Source organism: Atta colombica, unplaced genomic scaffold (genome assembly GCF_001594045.1).
Source record: "Atta colombica isolate Treedump-2 unplaced genomic scaffold, Acol1.0 scaffold207, whole genome shotgun sequence".
Taxonomy (NCBI): Eukaryota; Metazoa; Arthropoda; class Insecta; order Hymenoptera; family Formicidae; genus Atta; species Atta colombica.
Window position 1 is genome coordinate 263,606 of NW_017259302.1, and position 17,450 is coordinate 281,055.

Genomic DNA, 17,450 nt, shown 5'->3' on the forward strand with positions numbered 1-17,450 from the left:
TTCAGACGGTTTAATTCTCAACGCTACAGCATCAAACGAAAATCACTTTCATATTTCTATAGCATGAAAATCTAGACACACTAAAATAAATAATGCACTAGTTTCGAATCTAAATAATATCAGCAGTACTTTTATTCAATACAAAACGACTGACACGTAACCATCTGACAACATAAAAATAGATAATGCAAAAATTAAAGTCAATGTAAAATAATATAAATATGAACAGGTGTGTAAACAACTATAAAAATCTTACATAATAAAATATATCCAGCTTTCGTCATGAGCGCGTCAAGAAAAATTCAATTTTCGGTGCCAATTTCCGATCCGATGGCATCGAACACCGCGAAAAAAACTACTATGTCTCTACTACTCTACTACGATATGTCTACGGATCGGGCAAGAGGAACAGCACACGAGCACACTTCGCCATAATCCGTTCTCTCGTTTCACTCTCGCCTTTTTGATTACGTACCTTGCAGAGCGGAGTGCCGTCTTTGTGGTGGCGGTGGGCTGCCGCCCGCTTCCACGCTGCTCCCGCTGTGGCTGTCCAGTTGAGTGCTATGACCACTGTCACTGCTCGTCACCGAACCTACGCACAGGTTCCCAAGACACTTCTATCACTACACACGTTCTAACCGAGGGATTACGCCCTGACGCGATCGCTAAACGATCCTATTGTCTAGTCGCGACGCTCATTTGCCTCATTCATAATCCCTATCTTTTTATTCTAGAGTAAACTGTCTCACAAAGAGAGCCGATGAAAAAACCTAATTTAAACTGATTACTTCGCCACACTTCAATTGCACGTCTCTCGCACGGTTCTATCTATATCTCTTTCTTGCTGTCTACAAGTATTTATGTCCTATCATTGACAGAGCGTAATCAACAAATATATCTTATGTGCGCGACTGTACGCCGTATTTAAAAATAACCGATAATATTTTATTAATTCCCTATACAACGTTCAGCTTATACTCGTTTAAATACTTAATTTATCATTCAATTTAGACTACGGCTGTGCAAATTATTTTATCTTCTATAACATTTACGTATTAAAATTATTATTAAAAGATTTATTCAAAATTTTCTACTTCGAATGCAGCGCTTTAGATACACCGATCATCTCATTAAAATATAATTCCGTATGTCCCATGGTATGAAAGTTTTGATGAGTCGAACCCGCAGTTCGTGAAATAAAGTTCGAGATATCTCTCTCTCTCTCTCTCTCTCTCTCTCTCTCTCTCTCTCTCTCTCTCTCTCTCTCTACCTCTCTTTTTCTTGTGATATCGAATTGAAAAGAAAAGCTCGCGTTATAGTAATCGGCGTACAAGATGCGTGTGAGTATCGTGTATATATGAATCAACTAAATAACATGGAACATTTATGAATTGCGTAAACGGCTGTGCAGCGTGCATAATAATGAGACTCCTTGTTGCGAGACCTGACCAGTGTAAGTAACGAGCAACGAAAGTGCGTGATGGTGCTTTGCGAGATGCGTGTCTAAGTTAATTTAATCGATTAACATCTGTCCGTCTGTCAATATGATCTAGAAAGTCAATATGATCCATAAACAAAAAGCTATTGAAAGTGAACGCAAAATAAAATAACTGAGAGATTTATTTAAATGGAACACATCCATCTAAATGTATCTTTAAAAAATTCTAAAAAGGAAAACATATTGTCGGACAGCATCTCGCTTCAAACCATTTCAAAAAGAAAAAAAATCGTACTCACCACTTGTTAAGGTTTTTCTTAGAGGCTGGAGATTGCTCAAACTAGTTACACTACTGCTCTCTGCACTGAGATCGACAGGCGGTGGTAAACTGGCAGGTGTATCACTGTGGGATCGTTCGTGCATTGGTACCCTGCTGCCGGATCCTACTCTTCTAGGTGCACCTGGACTAGGTTCTAAACCGCTCGAATGCAACGCTAATCCCGGTACAGGTAGCGGCGGTGCACAGTGCTTAGGTTGATATGGCCGTGTCTTGTGAGGATCAGACAGAGCCAACATCTTCCTAACTGCCTGTGGCGATGCGGCGCCGAATTTTGTACCTAAAAAAATCCATAATATATATAAATACAAATTACAAAACAAAATTCTTCAAAAAATATATTACAACATAATTGAGTATGCAAATTCACCCCAACCTTGTATACTCTTCCTGCCTTCACTGGTACTACTGGCGCTACTGGTAGTCGACAGAGTAGGCGACGGATGCCTCCTTCCCCGACTGCCACTTAATGGTACTGCAGCTGCAACTGCAACGGCTCCTGCATGTGGTTCGCAATCGACAGAAAGTTGATGTAACCGTTCTTCATCGGTGATCACTTTCATGTTCGCGAGATAGGCCTTCACTCTTCGAACCATCTGTGCTTCCTCAAACATTTTTTTTGGATTTGGTGCAGCCGTGGATTTTTTTCGTCGTTTCACCGTTGCAGTTTGGCCACCTGTAAATCGCGATATGTATAAATATTGCATTTAAAATCTAAATCAGACACAATAAAAAAAAAAACAACATAAGAAACTCAAATTAAATAAAGATCAATAAGAGCGATACCGCAGTTTTATTATAAGTATATAATATTACAATGTTTTATTAGTGTAATTACTTTATATTCTTTATATATTAATTTCAATGTTCAAACATTTCGACTTGTTTCAAGCCATCTTCAACAATATATAGTAAAAAAAAATAAGAAACTTGCCTTGATTGCCAGTAGTCATTTGGTTCAGAGCTACCATCGCGGAACTTGGTGGTTGCCCACCCCTTTCTAACATAGTTAGTAAATCATAAGGTGAGGAACACATATTTGTTAATGTTCTCACTTCCTTCGCAATCATTCTGAGTTTTTCGAAATTCACTAGACCTTCTACTCTTGAGTCATTACCAAGATGTATAAAGGTCAAATCCTTTTTCACAACTGGATAGAAAGGTATCTGAAATAATCATTAAACTCTAGCTAGTAATAATTTAAAGTCAACACAAACTTGAATAATAGAAATAAATAGTAAATAAAAAAATTGTAAAATATAGAAGTAAATGTTAATGAAAGATAATTTTGTTACAAAAGAATGACTCACTATGGGTGGTTGCGTTTGTTCAGACGCCACCAATTGTCGATATTTACTCATATTACGGCTGGGATCCATTAATTCTTGTAAATCACTAAATAATCTTTGATATTTGGTTGGCAATTTTTCCCATGAAGCTCTTAATCTCGACACTGAGCCATGACCCAAACCGGATACAATCGCGAACATGGAATTGAAATTCTTGCATTCCTTGCATTGACCTATACAGAAAGACATTACTGATGCAAAATATATATGAGATAAAAATACAGAAAAAGGTTCCAAATATACTTACGCGCAATTTTAATAAATTGCTTTATAATTTTACTGCGCCGTACGAGATTATGTTCCGAACAAACTTCCGTTACAACCCAGAACATTTCTCTGTTGACTAGTTCTGCAAACTGACTGAGCATAGGAACACCATACCTACTCTTCAATTCAAACAGGTCATCCACATACTCCGTGGACTCGATTTGCCTGTAACAAAATATGTAATATCAGGTATGTAAATATGAAATCGGAATTTATCAATAGATGGACATAGCTGTCAATGTAGTTGCCGTCAGACGGCACCATTGACGCCATTTCCTTGTTCTGACAAAGATTTTCAACAATACAAATTTCATACAACAGTATAGTTTGTAATAGCGTTGAACATGTCGAATTTTGTGCCTGGAAACTACGATTTGCGGACAGCATTGATTTTCTGTTACCATTTGAAGAAAACTGCTGCAGAATCGAATGCTTGTCGAAGCTTACGGTGAGCATGCTCTTGATAAATCACAATGCTTTGAGTGTTTAAAAAATTCAAAAGTGGCGATTTTGACGTGAGAAACGAAGAACGTGGAAAATCACCGAAAAAGTTTGAAGACAGCGAATTGCAAGCATTGTTGGATGAGGATGACGCTCAAACTCAACAACAACTCGCGGATCAATTGAATGTGAACACACGAGAAGTCGTCTCCATGCGTTTGAAATCCATGGAAAAGATCCAGAAGATGGGAAAATGGGTTCCATATGAACTGAATGAAAGACAGCAGGAAAACCGAAAAACCACTTGCGAAATGCTGCTCACCAGGTACAAAAGAAAGTCATTTCTCCATCGAATTGTGACTGGCGATGAAAAGTGGATATATTTTGAGAATCCTAAGCGTAAAAGATCATGGGTAACTCCAGGCGAACCATCGACATCGACTGCAAGGCCAAATCGCTATGGACGGGAGACAATGCTCTGTGTTTAGTGGGATCAGAAAGGTGTGATCTATTATGAACTACTAAAACCTGACGAAACCATTAATACTGAATGCTACCGACAACAAATGATCAATTTGAATCAAGCTTTGTGTGAAAAACGACTGGAATATCAAAAAAGGCAACACAAAGTGATTTTGCTTCATGATAATGCACCATCACACACACACACACACACACACACACACACACACACACACACACGCGCGCGCGCGCGCACGCACGCACGCACACGCGCGCGCACACACACACACACACACACACACACACACACAGCAAAACTGGTCAAGGAAACAATTGAGGCATTTGGTTGGGAAATACTTTCGCATGCGGCTTACTCATCAGACTTGGCTCCGTCCGATTACCACTTATTTGCATCGATGGGACACGCACTTGCTCAGCAGCGCTTCACTTCTTACGAAGATGTACGAAAATGGCTAGATGACTGGTTTGGCTCAAAAGAGCAACAATTTTTTTGGCGTGGCATCCACAAATTGTCAAACAGGTAGAAAAAATGTATAGCTACCGATGGGCAATACTTCGAATAAAATATTTTTTATCATTTTCATGCAATAAACGTGTATTTTCTATTAAAAAATTCCGGTTTCATATTTACATACCTGATAAATGCAAATTGTAAATGCAATTTGCAAATTTTATACATTTCATTTTGAAATAATAAATTATCTGAAATATTAAATTACCTGAATATACTGAAGTCTTGCAGAGTCAATTGTATTGCTACTTCCACGGCATTCAATTGCAGAAAGTGTACTTGAGACTCTCGAATGAGTTCCGGAGCTTGATCGTCAGCTACTAAAGTTTCGGAAATTCCGTTAGTTTTCAAGTAGTATCGAGAGCTTAATCCGATCCGTTCAGCAAGATTCTGTAATTGATCTGGTAATCTACGCTGTTTAATCATGCCACCTTCGCCGACGCTTACTTCCGCCAGAGAGAAATTTGAACTACTTTCTGTTATGCCAAATTCTTGAAGTGCAAGCATTACTACCTACAATAAATTAATGCATCGTTATATTAATATGTATGTATGTATAATTAATATGTATGTATAATCCAAACGTAATTCGCGTTTTCGTCAATTACTTAATTTTAGCAGTATAAATTTATTTACCTCATGCGCCGTTGTTTCTTTGTGAATAAGAAGATATTTGCAGGTTTGATCAGCTTTATATACCTTGAGCACATGTTCAGGATAATCGTTTGCCCTTAAGTCGTCGTAACAATAAAGCGACGTAAGATCTGGATTACTTTTCGAATGATATAGATTAGTAGTAGTTTGCGTAAGCCCTGTTCCCGGTGGTGTGTGCGGTGGAGCAAGAGGATCATCCAAATGTACACCGTCGCTATTAAAATTGAAAAATATTTCCCGATAAAGAATTTATGTAGATTTAATTATTATTATTTATGCACAATACTTCAATCAATAGACTCACTTGATCGTATTCTTTGGCAGTATGTTCATTTTCATAAGTGCTTTCTGTAATCGCCGTTTAGGTCCAAGAGTCATAAATCCCTTATGCTCCTTTTTAGAGTCTTTACACGGTGACACATTGTTGTCCGGTATTAATAATGGTACTCCACCAATCATAGGATTTAAAGGATTTACAGGAGTCATGGGATCCACATGTGTTGATAATCTAGCTCGTGGATCTGATTGAAGCCTCGGTATTTCCGGCTTACTTGTTCTACCTCGAGGTCTCGGAGAATTATCTGGCATTTGAAGCATTTCTTTGAAAGCTGTAAGATCACATAATCGACGATAAAAGAGAGAATATTTTCCTATTATTTCTGATTTATAAATTAAACTTACCAAGTAAATTAGATTTTACAGTTATACTGAGATGCGTAGAAGCTCTCAAAATATCAAGAGCTTTCGCATGATTTACATGCTCGAAACTTTGGCCGTTTACTTCTAAGATCTGGTCACCCCTCTTTAAACCGACATCTTCAGCCTTGGATCTCTTGTCAACTTTTGAGATAAATATACCAAAACCTCTCTCAAATCCTCCTAAAATGCTAAAATTTAGGACCTCGTCCCTGTTTGGCCTGGCTAACGTTACATTCCGCGTTCTCGCTTTCGCCGCACATGCAATATTTAATAACCTGAAATTCAGTTACAAATAATCACAGTTATTTTCCTTAATATATTTTGATTATATTTCCTTTGAAAAAATAAAACAGAAATTTACCTTTGCTGTCCTAACATTTTCTCTCTTTCCAGTCCAGTTTCAAATGCTTCTAAAAATTCCATCATCGCTGGATCAGTTTCGAAATCGGTAAAATGATTGTTCACCCATAAGAGCACGACGCGAGCAACGCGATCTCGCACTTGCGCTTGATCAAACCACTCCAACAATTGACTTGCGACTAACAACGGACTATCGATAAACGTTCGATGAGTTAATAAAAAATCTTCCACATAAGTAGGATCTGTAATACTGTTTTCTTCAATGAGCTGTAACATCAAACGCTCTGGCGTTCCTCGAATCACCACATGACCTCTTCGCGCTGCACCATCCAAAGCTCCCCGCAATTCAGTCACTAAAATTACCCTTCCATTCTCTTCGTGTCTCCTGGTATTCTCTTCACCTTGATGTTGTATTCGAAAATAATCTGCTTGCGTGACACAAACAAATTGGCAATCGTCACACCTGCAAACAGAAAATTGCATTTTTTATACTTTTCTATATCTTTCTAGGCATCATGGCCTATGTGAAAGTAGAAAAGAATCATATTACAAACTTTGTTCTCATAACTCCACGATGTAACAGCCTCTCCATAGTAGGCAAGATACCAAAGCTATCACCGAGACCGAGTTGTTCAATCTCACCATTGCTATGCTCAATCTCAACAGCACCGTTGATTAACACGCTCCAACTGTCAAGTTCCTCGCCGTCATTCAGGACTACCATTCCAGCACGATCGACTACCGCGAACACCATCACAGCACACAGCGCTCTTCTGACAGCCAAAGTCATATTTGTGAAAGCTTTCAATTGTTGCGTAAATTCTAAAAGCGTCTCTATATCGTCTTCTGTTCTCTCAACAGGATCCTTCTCTAAACATTCTCGTACAGGATCACGTACCGTTAAACTCTAAAATATCACAACAATAAACATTAAAATCCAATGCATTTCTAGGAAACAATAAAATAAATAAACAATAATAATACTTACATCCATGCTTTCTGCCAGATCTTCCTCTTCATCGCTATCAACAATGGACTCCACAAGACCCGACAAATCCACTTCATCAGGATCTGCATCTAACGAACTTTGTACGGATGTCATAGTGTCGGATCCACTGTATGCTGAACTTGTGTCACTCGAATGACTGCTCCTGTTTGATTTCTGATATAACTCCGGCCTGCCTGTAAGGCCCTGTGAGAACTAAAAAAAAAAATATTTTAATAACTTATTTAATTATTTCAAAATTTCTTAAAGATTCACATACATACTTTTTGCTAGATTTTATCATAAAATATACAAACCATCTTTATATATAATCTTTATATATTATTTATATAATTAAAGAGTATTTCATCGAATCTTTTTATGAAATAAATTAATCAATTTTATCTCTTTTCCATATATTTTTTTTCAATACTAAATATTCCATGTTTATTATAGAAAATTATATAAATCAATATAATCTTGATATATCAATAACATGTCCAAGGAATTTGCTATGAGATATAAATTCTAATCTGTAATACGATTAGAAATCTAATCTCTAATACCACAGGAGAGATTATATATACAAGCACATAATAGATGTGTATAATGTTATATTCAAAGAGATATTTATGATAAAAGTTAGTTAACAGATTAAAGCGAAACAATAAACAAGACTTGGAAAATATAATACTGAAAGAAATCTATTTGTCATTTACACACAAGCAGTCATTTGAATATTATAAAAATACATAGATGTGAAATATAATGTAAATAGTAATAATTTAACGTATGTTCCATGTAACTTGACTCTTCTTTGAAGATTATCAACCTAACAATTGACAATTCAAACAACGAGCAATTCAAAAACAGCCCAAAATAATGAGTCAGAGGAAAAATGTACGAAAATGATTCGCAATGCTGCTCCTGAGCACTGGAGACAACCTATATCCGCGTATATAGCTATACGCGCGGAACAAAAACATAGACGATGCCGTTCGCTAAAAGCGCAAAGTAGGAAATACCAAGAATGGGCGTGATTGGGACAGGCTCTAGTTCGCGGTTAGGTTAGGTCACAGCGACATGACATCACGCTCGCACGCATGTATGTATTTGTATGTACATACGCAGACCGTGCGAGCATCAGGCATCAGGACGCGGGTGTATTTCTCGCGCGCGTTCACGTCCATGATACATGTACATATCGGTCATCCAAACAAGACACCTACGAACAACGGAACTGTTGACGCTATTGTCATGTCATCGCGAGGGGCGGTCGCGCAGCGCAGCGTAGCGTGCAGCAGAGAAGCGTATATTATACATTATACACCTCGCGTACTCCAAGAATTTGCTTTCCCAACAGAGCACGAGCGGTCGCGAAAGAGGGAGATGAAGAGAAAAAGGGAGCCAAGGCCATTTTGAGCATATCTCTTGGGAGGAGAGTCGAGGCACTCACTTGATACACGCCGAACGCGTCCATCGCGTCAGCGGAATCCGCAATTCTCCTTGTTGTCTCGTCTTCCTCCTTGGCGGAAACAATCACAACAGATCCAACGAATCGTCGACGGAACGCGTCCGCATTTTCCTACGCGCTTTCCATCCGCCTCGTCTGATTGTTTTTCTCTCACTGTGGCGTGGCGTGCCGCTATGCGCGTGGAAGCGGCCAGCGCCTCAGCGTGACCCTCTTTGGCTCTTTGTACAGCTTAGCACGAAATTCGTGATGCGTCCGTGATGTGTCTGTGTTGTCGTTGTCGTCGCCGTCGCCGTCGCCGTCCCCGTTGGTCATCAGCTTAGCGGACATAGGATTACCACAATCTCGTCTCGACGTCTCGTCCCGCCACCACTCGCACCGCAGTCCGCAGTCCACACCACGACCCACGAGTCGCTCTCAGCTCCACTCAGCTCTGCGGCCTCTGTGCTCAGTGCCGCCTGTGCCGCTAGCAATGCTGGCAATGCTGGTATTCCCTTCGCCTTCGGATCGCAGCGTAGTCACGTGATGATTCGCCGTACCGTCGTATCGTGCCGTGAGCGGCTCTTCAGGACCGTGTCAACTGGGAGAGCACACCACGCCACCGCCACGCCGGAGCGATCGCTCCAGCCGGAAAGGGAGGGGAGATTGCCAGGCCACCTGTAGCTTCCACGCGCGATTCCGCTTCTTTTTCTTTTTTATTTTTTTATCCCTCCCCTCTCTTTTTTTTAGAAAATTTCATGTGAATCTCTTCGCTGTTTTGTCCGTTAATATGCTCATATTTCCGATTACAAATGCGATCGAAACTGCGAAATTACAAACCTTGATTCTTGACGATAATCCGATAATATCAAACTTTAACATCGGAACTTTAGGTTTATAAGATACGCAAAAAATTTGAATTATATTTGATTTTCCTATATGCGATTGTATTGGAATTTACTACAATAAAACAATTGTTTATGATATATTGTATATTATATATACAATTTATACAACGTATAATTTTTAATAGAAATTAAGATCTCAAAAAATAAAAATATATATACTGTAATACAGTATATGTATAATATGGCACGATTATCTAATTAATCTGTAAAATAAAAGAAAAACTAAAGAAAAAAATATAGAACAGAGTTAATATCCATATATCGAAAAATGCTTTGATATCGATTGGGAATTCAATTACATTTCATTTCTTACATAAAGTTGAAATGATAGCTGGAAGTTTAATGAAATTTCGTTGTCCATTTTTATTGCACGGGGATCAAATTAAATTTCGTTACACACTGAACACACACACATATTTCTAGTAAATCCAGTATTCATAATTGCACAGTAGCTCGTAAACGTGGCACAAATTTGCATCTTTATAATCTCAATATTTACATGCAAACTGTACAGTCGTTGCATAAAGACGCATTCTGCCTTGTTAAGTATACATAATATATAAAATTGTTCCATTGTTATGGAACTTATCTCATTATAACACACATATAGGGAGCGACAGTTGCGGGAGCGACAGTGCGCTAATGAAATTTCAAACAAAAATTTAAAATAAGGTGAAAATTACAAAATAATAATCGAAATAATTTACTAATGCCTATAATTGGAGATATAACTATATGCCGGGGGGAAAAAGGTGTAATTAAGAGTAATTTGTGTGTAACAGGGAAGAGAATTTAAATAATAATAACTATCTGATTCGTGGGAGGATCATGATGAGATTTCGAAGCGGTTTAACGATGACAGATTATGAATAATTATGAATTTACTTTAAATGGAAGAAGAATACAGATTATGACATATAAAACTCTCTCACGTTTGAATTTTTTTAAATTATATATGTCTATCATATGTCTATCACAAGCTAATGCAAAATATATTTCATTAAACATCAATTTGCTTCTTATTAAATAATGGAATTATTTTATGAGTTAGACCCATTAATATGTTTATAAACTTGAAAATTAAAATTACAATCAATAAAACACCATTGCAGTTTCAAATCTCACTAATAATGATCATTCAACAATAGCAACAATTCGAAAAAAAGAAATAGGAAATGAAAGATACGTAATTAACTTCACGATAATTACTTTAGATTAAATGTAAATAATTCAATTGAATAACGGTAAAACAAAAATAACTGAGATTAAAAATACGCCTGATACGTTCTGCAGTTTCCTTCGATTTGCATACCCACGCGAATGTCAGCAGCCAATGAAACGTCATAAGGATATTGCAAAGCACGCTTGAGAAGCTGATCAAGAAAGAACGCACCGATGTTCCTGTGATTAATATTCATCAACCTTCGCGATTAGTTAATCGCCATGCGGAACAATAAGCAAACAATAATGTAAATTGACGCCAATAACGACACCTGAATTGATCTTAAGAAGTCTCTCTCTATAGAAAGTCACTGTTGAGCGATCGTGTAAAATGCGCTTAAAGAGTCGACGGACGGTCGATCGAGCCGCAAAGGAACAAGACAATAAGAGAGGAAACGAGATGTAACAAGAGAGAGAGAGAGAGAGAGAGAGAGAGAGAGAGATGAGAGAGATGAGAGACAAACAGACAAGGATAGAGAAACGCTGCTGCTGGTCCGCTCAAAGCATCTATCGAGCAACGGATAGTAACCGCTCAAAGGCCACTGTCCGACCCGACGGATGATTTATACGACCCGTTATGTCGTTCATGCTCGTGTATCTCACTTTTCCTTTTGTCCCGCGCCAACACACTACTTTCCAAATTGCTTCTTCCATTCAACTTTTTGCCCGTCGGAAGGACGAATATGCAGGTACTCTGTACGCACACATTTGAAGTCAAATCGACGAAATCTTTATTATTAAAATTATTCATGAACATCTTGTGACTATTTACATAGGCGGACTGGTATCTTCGTATTTTGCATCATTCGGCATTAAGTTTGATAATTTTATTATTCTTCAATCAAGGAAAAGAACGTGAGTCAGAAAGTAAGACAAGCTTCTATACTATAGACTTTCTGAGATCTCAACAAATTATTAAAAATATTTACATACAATTTCTTATAGGTAAGTTTTATAGATTTAAAAGATAGAATTTTATAGAATTTTTATATAAATAAGACAAAGGTATCTTATCAATCACAGCAAGTATTAAATTATTTTTATTTAATGTATAATAATTAGGTGCTTGGAAACAAGAAAATGGAATATTTTCGTCAACAAAATTTCGAAACAAGAGAATAGAATATTTATTTCGTCAAGATTTATGAAATCAAAAGAATACAATAAATGCAATAATAGTTTATGAAAAAAAGCCATACGCAATCATGAATGCCTTTAACAAAAGTAATTTAAAACCAATTAGATTTGCTTGAAGAAGAAGAATTTCCTCATCTTCGAACTTTAATATGTGGTCGAAATAATATTTATAGATTATTTACTCAGACTGAGTAAGAGAAGAAATATTCATATACAAATAATCATGACTATAAAACTATCTTTTTAAGTAAATAAAAAAAAAAGATATTTACCGTATCATCGAAGACCAGATTGACTTGACGGTGGTCGGTTATGGGATGGGGATGCGGTGGTCGATGCATCCTCCCTCCACCATGGACTTCCGGATAGTCGATCTGCAAAAAATATAGTTTATAATAAATTGATAAATTATAAATAAATTGTATAAAGCGTACAATTTATTAATGTTTAGTAAGTGATTATGCGAATGTTTATAATCAAGCATTTGAATCATCGAGGAATGATTGCCTGATCGTCAGTTTGTAAGCGTAACTTGATATCGTTTGCTATGTATCAACTTATATTGGTTATTACTTTTAATCTAGATTATGGCATAATACACAATTGCACAATACATTTAATAAAAAAGAAATCGCGATTTAAATAAAGAATAAATAAATTTTACATTTATAATATGAGGCATCTAATATCTTTCCCGATGGACGTGTGGTGATAATCTCATTTGCGGATGCATTGAATATTGCTACCTTATTTTTACGCTCTATGCAATACATTAAAAAAAAACAATTTCATACTCTATAATAATCGGTAATGATTCGATCGATTTATATAGAATCCCGCCATTACTTTAAAAAAATGTTAAAAACAAAATTTCGATTTTTGCCGATTTCTATTTCCAACCAGATAGCTTCATAATTAAGTAATAAATTCAAATTTAAATGTCAAAATAAAAAAATAAATTCTAGAAAATCAAATTAATTAAATTTAAAGTCAAAATAAATAAATACAGAGAATATATATATAAATAGAGATATCTTGATAAATTACAAGATGCACTAAAAACGGTATTATAATGACAAAGAGTTAAATTTTTTTGTGAATTATAAAACACTACATAAATTGGATTAAAATGATTTTATCAGTCTATTTGTATTTCTAAAATTTATTTTATTAAAAGACTTAATTATCTAATTATTTCAAAATTACTATCTAAAATTGTGCGTATATATACAAGATGTGCCATAAGTATACTTAAAAATTTCGTGAATGTCTTCGTGGATAAAAAGGAAGAAGAAATGAAAGGATGAAGAATTCCTAGGACAATAGACATAAATGCAGTAGTATCAAATGACTTTATAATGACTTTATGAGAGTTTTGCGTGGGTATTTTTTTTTACAACAGATGCTCAAAATCCTCCACACATGCCTGAGCATGACATACACATGACTAGCACATTTATTCGTAAACATAAAGATTTTATTTCGATAACAAAACATTTGCGGCCAAATGTTTCCAAGAAGCATTTCTTTCTTCTTTTATCTAATTTGAATTTATTACTAAATGTTTTAGATAATTTAGATAATATTTAGATAATACAATATGCTTAATCTAACTTTTCTGTGACAACATGAAATAATACAAAATAAATATTTAAGATATGACGAATAGTAATACTTATAATGATAATCGTAAGCATAACTTCATTCTAACGCAAATACTAAATGATCAAAAATAAAAATAAATAAATAAAAATGAATAAAATGAATGAATAAAAAAATGAATAAAAAATAAATAGACTTTATCAAGTTGACACACTGCACAATATCTTGTAATGTTAAAAAAAAATTAATAATTATTCCAATTAATAACAGATTACGCAAAAATTTGTTATGAAAAAACCGCTGCTATTAATTAGATATTAGAGTATTAGATATTATCGAAAAATTATTGTTTCAATTTTTTAATTATCAGCTGATTATGATAATCAGTTGCTTTTTACTCCTTGCGATAGTCTCTTTTTCGGTTAACAGTAAACAGTATTCATTGCTGAACAGCAAGGAAAAAAAGGATGAAAGAGACAATGAGACGAGTGCGCTTCAGGCCGGAACTCGTAGGCCGGACTTCCGGTAGATATGCTGGTTATACGTTCCATTCACGGAACCGCTCCCTCGTGACTCGATTGTTACAATGAATGTTTAGCCAATTTCGGGATGAAAGTTCAGTTTCCATAGGTGATTGATTGATCGGACGACGCGATGTTCAACATTTTATATGATACATACATCGTCGATAAAAAAAAGTAGCCTCACATATTGCGTTGTTCATTATATTGCGTGGAAAGTGACATAATACGTTACTTGCGCATTTTTTTGAATGTTTCAAACATATTTAATTTGTCCTACATAATCATTAAAAGAATTGCAAACTAATCCCGACATTATACGTTAACATTAATGTTCTCGTACAATATAGCTGTAATCAAATAGTACATTTTACGAGTACAGTCTCCTCTCCTCTCCTCTCCTCTCCTCTCCTCTCTCTCCTTACTTAATAATTCGAAAACACTTGCGAATTTATAATTGGCAATCGAAAGCGTAACGCAATCGTGATGCAATTTATAAACGAACAAATGCAAAATGTGCATGTGTTTTTGACGTAACAACTGAATTGTAAACAATTATCGTATATTAAATATGAATGCAAAACAATGGCAAATTATTTAAGCAAGAATGTTTCATGATGCATTCAATTATGCCACATGCTGTACATGTCCGAAAAATACCATCACATTTTCTATCAAATTTCATATGTATGTTAATCTCTATTAAAAATATGCTGATTCTATTATATTAGTATTTTTTATATCATAAAAATTAAAATTTAATATATAACAAAATTATATATCAAATATCAAATACGCAATAAATAACAATCAAAAAATTCCACAACAAATTAAAAATAAAATTATAAAATTATTTGTACATTATACATTCAAAATTATGTAGAATATATAAAGAAATGATTAATCGACCATAGAAAAAAATAATAATACAACAAAGTTAAGTAAGTTGCACGATATTTCAAATAAATATTGAAACGAAGTGCAGGATGCAGAAATAAATAATATTTCAAAATATAAAAACATTATTTGCTCTCGGTGTTGTCCATTCTTTGCAAGCGGCTAAGTATAGTTAAACGAGAAATATTCTCTCAATTATATGCTCTCATTCATTCCGTTCTTCCACATTATATTCTCAATCTCTGCGTGAGACCTTCGACCCACGCGTGTAGGCAGCAAAACGTGTACATAAACACGAGTACATCAAACAAGATGTATCGCGAGATGTCAACTTGCTTTGCCTCCTCATCTTTACATCGATTTCAAACGTTAATGACCTCCTTCGCAGACATATCGCTTCATATGCAAGGTTATCAACTAATTGTAAGAGAAATGACAGATGCCTTGAATTAAGATATTGATATGTAATCGAAACTTGTGCGTGTGTGATATGAAATAAACGACTGTTTCCTCAACGGAAGAAGATAAAGCAGCGATTAAAATCATTACAAAAGATAAAAAAAATCGCGCGTTCCAGATGCAGATGCGTCCCGCAGCAGATGTTTAGCATGAATTGAAAAGAAACTTCTATTTCATTTATTTTTATATATGTGATAATAAATTTCTTCGATATGTACGTACGTGTTTTTATTTTTATTAAATATCTTTTTCGCTTCTCATTTATTGACTAGTACAATTTATGCAATGCATATACGTTTGTACAAATCAACATGACACATGTACATAGGATATCAATATATTATATACAAATTTCATACATATAAATTAAGACGAAATATCTAAATTAAAAATGGAAAAATAAATTCATATAGTAAAATCTAAATAAATTGTGTAATATATTTGTTTTTACAGCTTAATTTTATTTCGATTTTTTTTTTCGTTAAAAATAATAAAACGAAAGTGCTTTTCATTAATTGTCGACGTAACTTTCGCGCAATTATTTTTTGTTCTTAAGTTTCAAAGTAAACATTAATAAGTTATAAAAATAAACTTGCATCATAATTACTCGTAATAAATTAACTTTTCAATACTTAAAATGAGATGGGCTTCTTTACCTCAGACGATACAATCGATAGAGTTCTCGGTGTACCAGGCCAGCTTCTGGACAATGAGCGACCTTTTCGTTTTCTTACGACAACCCGAGGTCGTCCAGTTCTGCTTGTATGTTTCAACATCGCAAACTTGGATAATTTAATCGGAATTATAGAATATGTCTATTTGTGTACTACATCCACGTGATTCCTTTCTTGCCATCACTACACAAATCGATCCATGGATATCATATGTGTCAATAAGCCAAAAAACTATTCGATGCTACCAGATTTGATGTTTCACACACACACACACACACACACACACAATATCTATTTTCCAACAATTCGTCGACACGTTTTCACATTAATCACTCATCAAACAACACTTTGTAGATTTTGAGCTGCAAAAAAATCGGACATTGCTGTGAATGTCAAACGATATTTCACATTAAGGAGTTTTTGCAATAACGTTAATTCAGATACGGATAATTCAGATAGTGAACGCTATGTCATGTTATCCTTTTCTTAGTAATTAGTTGTTAACAAGAAGAAAATTTGATCTTTCATTGTATCTGGATAAATGTATTCTAAAAACTCCCTATTAACGACTGAGAATTACGAGAGTACAATGATAACTAACATATCATAAACACCTTCGTGTATACATAATCATGGCGATTCTACCGTTTCTTGATAAGACCTTGCAAATTGTTTAATTTCAAAATCGACGTCTATTGAATCGACATCCAATAAAATTGTTAATTATCCTGCTCATGTTTCGCGTTTGACATACACGCGCTCTCACATATGTTGCGTTTCGTAGAGAACTGAATCGTTCACAATTCTTGAAGAGGGCCAAAGACCGACCTGCTGCGGTCACGTGATTTACGCTCAGGAACGTAGAAAGGCTTATCGTAACATATAATTTGTCGACGCCGAAAATTAAAAAATTTGATATAAAATTTCATTCTAAATAACTCATGATCATAAAGAACTTGGTAAAATTAAGTCGTAAACGTAAGTAACAGGTTCAAGTCTAAAAGATTAAAAAGTGAGTAATAATTAATAAAGTGAATATAGTATAAATTTATTTATA

General features: G+C 35.2%; 1 protein-coding gene across 6 annotated transcripts in view; it reads right to left on the reverse strand.

The window, feature by feature from the left end:
* The window catches only part of LOC108687528 (rap guanine nucleotide exchange factor 2-like), a 77,489-nt gene that overhangs the window by 5,198 nt on the left and 54,841 nt on the right, over positions 1 to 17,450 (reverse strand). For 3 of the 6 annotated variants that reach the window (XM_018193325.1, XM_018193322.1, XM_018193321.1), the window contains exons 3-16: positions 12,513 to 12,614; positions 7,528 to 7,740; positions 7,094 to 7,446; positions 6,541 to 7,002; positions 6,162 to 6,454; positions 5,785 to 6,088; positions 5,463 to 5,694; positions 5,035 to 5,339; positions 3,372 to 3,556; positions 3,086 to 3,297; positions 2,710 to 2,941; positions 2,152 to 2,451; positions 1,738 to 2,055; positions 476 to 592 (exon numbers count right to left, since the gene is read on the reverse strand). In XM_018193325.1, the coding sequence (XP_018048814.1) occupies positions 476 to 592; positions 1,738 to 2,055; positions 2,152 to 2,451; positions 2,710 to 2,941; positions 3,086 to 3,297; positions 3,372 to 3,556; positions 5,035 to 5,339; positions 5,463 to 5,694; positions 5,785 to 6,088; positions 6,162 to 6,454; positions 6,541 to 7,002; positions 7,094 to 7,446; positions 7,528 to 7,740; positions 12,513 to 12,614 (3,628 nt within the window). Of the gene's footprint in view, positions 1 to 475; positions 593 to 1,737; positions 2,056 to 2,151; positions 2,452 to 2,709; positions 2,942 to 3,085; positions 3,298 to 3,371; positions 3,557 to 5,034; positions 5,340 to 5,462; positions 5,695 to 5,784; positions 6,089 to 6,161; positions 6,455 to 6,540; positions 7,003 to 7,093; positions 7,447 to 7,527; positions 7,741 to 8,980; positions 9,517 to 12,512; positions 12,615 to 17,450 lie in introns of those variants that run through there. The other 3 variants (XM_018193327.1, XM_018193323.1, XM_018193326.1) reach the window with 2 other exon arrangements.